Source organism: Primulina tabacum, chromosome 17 (assembly GCF_025594145.1).
Source record: "Primulina tabacum isolate GXHZ01 chromosome 17, ASM2559414v2, whole genome shotgun sequence".
NCBI lineage: Eukaryota > Viridiplantae > Streptophyta > Magnoliopsida > Lamiales > Gesneriaceae > Primulina > Primulina tabacum.
The window spans coordinates 33545187-33550835 of NC_134566.1; the positions used below are offsets into that span (position 1 = coordinate 33545187).

At 37.1% G+C, this 5649-nt stretch overlaps 1 protein-coding gene across 1 annotated transcript; it reads right to left on the bottom strand.

The window, feature by feature from the left end:
* Window positions 1–75: 75 nt before the first annotated feature.
* Window positions 76–3545, bottom strand: LOC142531393 (protein FAR1-RELATED SEQUENCE 3-like). The gene is made up of 4 exons (XM_075637499.1): window positions 2484–3545; window positions 2207–2290; window positions 1814–1963; window positions 76–185 (listed from the first exon to the last, which is right to left on the bottom strand). The coding sequence occupies exons 1-4, from the start codon at window positions 3036–3038 to the stop codon at window positions 105–107; spliced, it is 870 nt and encodes a 289-aa protein (XP_075493614.1). The 5' UTR covers window positions 3039–3545; the 3' UTR covers window positions 76–104.
* Window positions 3546–5649: the final 2104 nt, after the last annotated feature.

Genomic DNA, 5649 nt, shown 5'->3' on the forward strand with positions numbered 1-5649 from the left:
GTCTAGTTTCCAATGGAAGCTAGAACACCATATAAGGTACCCAAATTGTAAGTAGAAAGGGCACCTTATATGTTAGAGTTGCTCACGAATGTAAGCAGTTGATCTTAACATCGAACCTTAAGTATCCCTTTTGAAACTTGAAATTTCACTTCAGTTTCGCCAGTTGAAGTTTTGGTTTCCTGGAGCTGTCAAGCAAAAGGATGGCATTCTTAGTTCAAAACCCCACGCTAGGCATGATTGCAGAAGTACTACCGATTAAAAATATTTTACAAGTAAATCATGCTAATGATCCAAATTAATTTTCATATTTTAACTAAATTAGAACCAGCAACGTACAATTTGCAGTAACATAAAACTGGAACTTGTTTTCTCGGATTCCGGGATAAGATAAAAATGCATGCACTATACCTGAAACATGGATCAGCCAGGCTGCTGAACAAGAAATCTATCACAAGTTCATAAGATTAGTTCACAACATTCTGAGAAACATATCATTGGTGTTAATGGCATAATCAAGTATCAAAATATCATATCCTAAACTGTATCATTCATAAGTAATACCCCTATGAGTCTTGTCAATTTTAAAGGTGAATGATTTACATTTTACAAGATGAGGTGTTTTATTCAACTTTTAGGCTCCATCAAAGGCCTTGGAATGGTATACACACTGCATAAATGAACAATTCCATCTGTGCTCACAGCATCTTCTCATGCTCTAGGGAAAAATTTAATGGTAGCACAAGTGTACAACATATTTCTAAAAGCATTTCATATGTTTGAGACATTAGCACAAACATGTACACACTCAATACAAAATAATTATTCTGAACACATGTTAATAGCTAAACATCTAGTGGTTAAATAACTCCCTTCAGGACAAATAAAGCACAAGACATCCACATCATAAACCAGACAACAAGTTATTCCTTAGTCATCGAAACTTCGGCTGAAGCATCTTTTCCTCCACAGAACAGATGGCAATGCTTATTCATCAATGTAAACTCGTTCATGGTGTTCACCGGTTCATGTAGGCTAACAAATAAATCAAGCTGGCTAGAATATTATTTGTTTCATACTCGAAATAATCGAACTTACCCGAACTCAAACATGTTTGAATATTTTTTCAGGCCAAAATTGAGCAAAATTATTTTGATCAATAGTTTTTGAGCAATTCACGAACTTTAATATTTTAATTTTATATGTAACAAAAATACTACAACCTATGAGAGCTCACTAAAACGAGTACAAATTCGATAACTAACTTCAAATCAATCGATTTCAAATTCAAATTTGAAGTCACGCCGAACTCTAACCCAAAATAATTCATTCTTTTTTCAAGTTCCGCATCGATCTTGAGCTCGAATAAAATAAATGGCTAGTATTTGGTTTCGTTTGATTTGCTTGTGCCCCTACTCCATTCATGGTTTAATTCAAAAAACTTAACTGATTCAGACATTGAGAGATAGGAATATGCACAAACACAAGCATGATATACCAAGCTTGCCCTCGAAGAGTGGTATTCAGACCACTAGCTTGAGATAAGTACTTCTTGGCCTCTCAAGCCTTCTCATGTTTTACATCTCTCTTTTACAAAATTATTTGCCTGTTCAAACCAAGAATAAGCAGCGAGATATATGCTGACGATTCATGTTACTCTTGCAACAAAAAGGAACCAAGAACAGCCAATTTATTGGTAATGAACATGACAACAGGTCAAATAAGATTGCAAGAAAAATATCAAATAGAATGTCTTTTTATAATAATTTACTTGAAATTTCCGAAGGAAAAAATTGCTCCCAAACAAATAACTTACCTTTAGGTTGATAAAAGCAACTCTGTTGGCAGGTGTTAAAAGCTGTTGACTTATGTAAGTCATGGATTTCAGCATTGGCTCCAGTGTGACTCTTGTAACCCTAAACTGCACCTCTGTTTCTCCTGAAGGAGCCTTGCCATAATCTTGAAGCTGCCTTGAGCAAAGAAAAGAGTAGATAACTAACATTCATACATGCAAGAACAATTGCAGCTTTCTTGCTAAATTGCCATACACATGAAAAGAAACTAAAACATATGTTCTCATGATGGAGCAAGATATAATTGAAGCTCTCGACAAAACAAGAAAGACTAATTTCCCCCCTAATGCATCACCGTCATGATAAAACAAGTAACAGCTGAATAAAAAATACATATACGTGAATAAAGCACACACCTTCAAATTAATAACAACCACTTTACTTGATGGATACTTATTCTCCACGGCCCATTTCATGGACTTAAAACAAGTGAGAGCAACCTACAGCAATAAAGAATATAATGGTTATAAATGACCATAATAGTCATGTCCTTTAAGTTCAGTATCCTGTCTTTTCTGCACTGACCAATAAACATACTAAAAGAGTGAAACTTGAAAAAGGGTTAAAAAAGAAAAAAGAAAAAAGAAAAGAAAGAGAAAGAAAACCAACAACCTGCTGTCCATAGTTTCATACCATATTATCAGCAAGGGCACCATCACGGTTGATGACTACAGGTGCCATAGTTGGTTGATTCAAGTCAGCAACATTTACTCCAGCATCATTGAGATTGAAGTGATTTTGTGTAGCATCTTGCCAAGGCCATAATGATGGGATGGTGTCAGAAGTTAATAAAGATGCTTTCTTGCTATCATTTTCTAGAAAACTTCCATTATCCTGAGAGACAGGACGTTTAATTCTGGCTACATTTTTCTTCACCATCGCAATCTTCCTCACACTATCTCTTAGACACTCCATGGCTTCTTTGAAAGTCTCGGTAGCAACAGTTCCTTCCTCTGTAAATTTTAATGCTTCAAGACAAAGACTGTTGAAACGTGATGTTAAAGCGCCTATAGGTTGTACATCCGCTTCTTGTGCATTTAAAAGGACAACTCTTGCATTCTGTGTACACCTCTTTAATATATAATGTGAGGGAGTGGTAGGAACATTTGTTACAGTAAAGACAGTTAATATGTGTCTGCATAGAACCCCTGAATACTCAAACATATGACAGCTACAACATGCATTCATTCCAGAAATATCTAGTGTCACTATATACTCTTTGTGGTCATGTTCATATTTTGCCACCCTAAATCTACTTACAGCACCATTTCCGTCAATCTTATTGGCAGTGTATACAAAAGTTTCAACCAGTTCTTGAAACTTTGCAAAACCTTTTTTGTATAGAATTAAGTGCCTGTTGTTCCATCGGTGACGGTGTCTTTAATACTGGTGTGGTACATATCATATCATAATCTGCCTCTATTTCACTTTCTAATGCTTTTTCCAAAGCCCTTTCATACTGCTTAAAGAACAAAGAAACGGTAGTCTGCTGGTTCACATACCCATAAAAAAGGACCCAACTCCATGATTTGATGAAAGTGCAGGAAAAAAGGAGTTGCGAAAATAAACAGGAGCCGCCCATTGCTTCCTGGCATTATATACAGCTTGAAGCCAATCATATTTCCAAAGATTGTATCTGTCGAGGATAGAACTCCGTGATGTTTCGAATCCTCTCAATCGTCTCACAAAAATTGATGCAGCTATATAACTGTAATGCCCGAGATTTTGATTCTGTTAATCTGAGATTATGGATTATGAGTTGATGTGATTGTAGCCGGGCCATTCCGAGACCAGATTTGGCAAGGCATATGAAAAGCACAAAATTTTGGACCAAGAGTTCGGCGCCCGGGCGGAAGTTTTTGATCGCCCGATCGCCATTGAACAATACAAGAAAGCCAAACATTTCGCGCCCGGGCGGAAGTTTTTGACCGCCCGAGCGCAATTGTATATTATGCGAGGGCCGAACCTTCCTCGCCCGGGCGGATATTTTTGATTGCCCGAGCACGAGACGTGTTGAACAAAAAGGGAAGCCACTTGCTTTACATGCGTGTATATATATACATACAAACTTCATTCCTTCAATCGGCAGAAAGGAGAAAAACGAGAAAGAAAGGAAAAGCTCCAAGTTCAGTACGTAGAGTTGAGAATACGCAGAATCCGTCCGTCTGATTTTGAATCCGACTTCAGTACTGAGTTCCAATCGACGCAGGCTTCAACGGGACGTAAGTTTTACTACGTTTTGATATGTCTTGGAATTGTGATATTGTCATAATCGGATATGATTCATATATGATGTTCTTGATATGTTAGACATCGTATAATCAAAACCGGATTGAAGAACGAATACCATATGAAATTGTTATGAATTTCTGATTTGATATGATCGAAATTGATATCAGATGAGTGTTGGGATTGATATCTGATTGATACTGTAGTGCCGGGTATATTGATATTATTCAGATTTGGATAAGATGAGTTGTTGATTTGTATATACTGATATTATATTGCCGGTATTGCGAGATTGCGCAGATTTGATATTACAATATGTTATTATTGAGATTATAAGTGTATTGATATCGATTATGAGTTGTGATATTATATCTGTGATGTTGGGATTGAGGGGATTATCAAGACTGTATTGTTATGCCGTCGAAACATCAGTGGATTGATTTTGATCAGATTCAGTATTGATAGAGATCATATCATGATATCATTGATATGGATCAGATTATGTTTGATTTGAATATTGATCAGAACATGTCTTGAATTGAGTTATACATTGATACAGTGTATTCGATATTGTTATTGCCAGATTGATTTGACAGACAGTGAGTTCGAGACTTCGACAGAGTCAGATCGACAGAACGAAATGAAAGGTATAAATTGATGTTGATGCGGGATTGCACAACTCGAGTCCGATTCGACTTGAGTTTCCCAAAATCACATACTTCATCTTATTTCATTGATATTTGCAATTGATGTGATTGCTATCTTTGATCTATTGATTTATGTATTGAGTCATAGGCTGGTACGCCTAGTCTTAGATGATTGATCTCGTGACAGAGGTACCCGATAGTGATGGAATCGTCACTGGGCCATTGCACATTGTCATAGAGGTTTGGCAGGATATGCCAGGGCTGATACGCCTAGATGATTGGCCGATATGCCAGGGCGGATGTGCCTAGTCTGTGACGGATAGGTCAAGACACTGGATGTTTGGTTATATCGAAGTGGATAGAATTGGAGTTTCTTCTAACTGATGTTCGATATGGAAAGATCCAAAGTCCGTGAATAAGAACGTACCACCACCCCGTTCGGGAGTGTAGGTGGGTGTATGTTCTTATTCCGATCGGGATCCCTAGATTAGGATAAGTCGAGTCAGAGTCTAGGAATCACGGAGTGTGATTCGGAGTTTGTATTGGTTCATGTTTCTGATTTTGATACAGGTTATGAATATCTGTTTCATGCTGTTATATCTGTTATATGAAATGCATGTATACATGATTTATACTGGGAATGTAATTCTCACCGGAGTTATCCGGCTGTTGTCTTGTTTGTATGTGTGCTTGACAACAGGTGGGACATGATCAAGATCAGGAAGAGGATGAGAGATTATAGTTAGCGTGGAGATCCGGGCCCAGAAGCAGAATATGATTCAGCACTGGATGTATAGTCGTTGAACCTAGTTGAGATAGTGACATGTAGTACATGATTTGTACTTTACTCTTGACATGTATATCAGATAGATTACTGTTACGTTTCCGCATTTATAATTTTAAAAGAAAAAAATTTAGTACCA

Bases quoted from the DNA above. Each gene is read 5' to 3' on its own strand.
- LOC142531393 (XM_075637499.1), bottom strand. From the start codon at position 3,038: ATGAATGCATGTTGTAGCTGTCATATGTTTGAGTATTCAGGGGTTCTA. The intron at 2,291-2,483 runs GTATGAAACTAT...TTATTGCTGTAG, and splicing joins GTGCCCTTGCTGATAATATG to GTTGCTCTCACTTGTTTTAA. The intron at 186-1,813 runs GTAAGTTATTTG...TTTGCTTGACAG, and splicing joins TTGCTTTTATCAACCTAAAG to CTCCAGGAAACCAAAACTTC.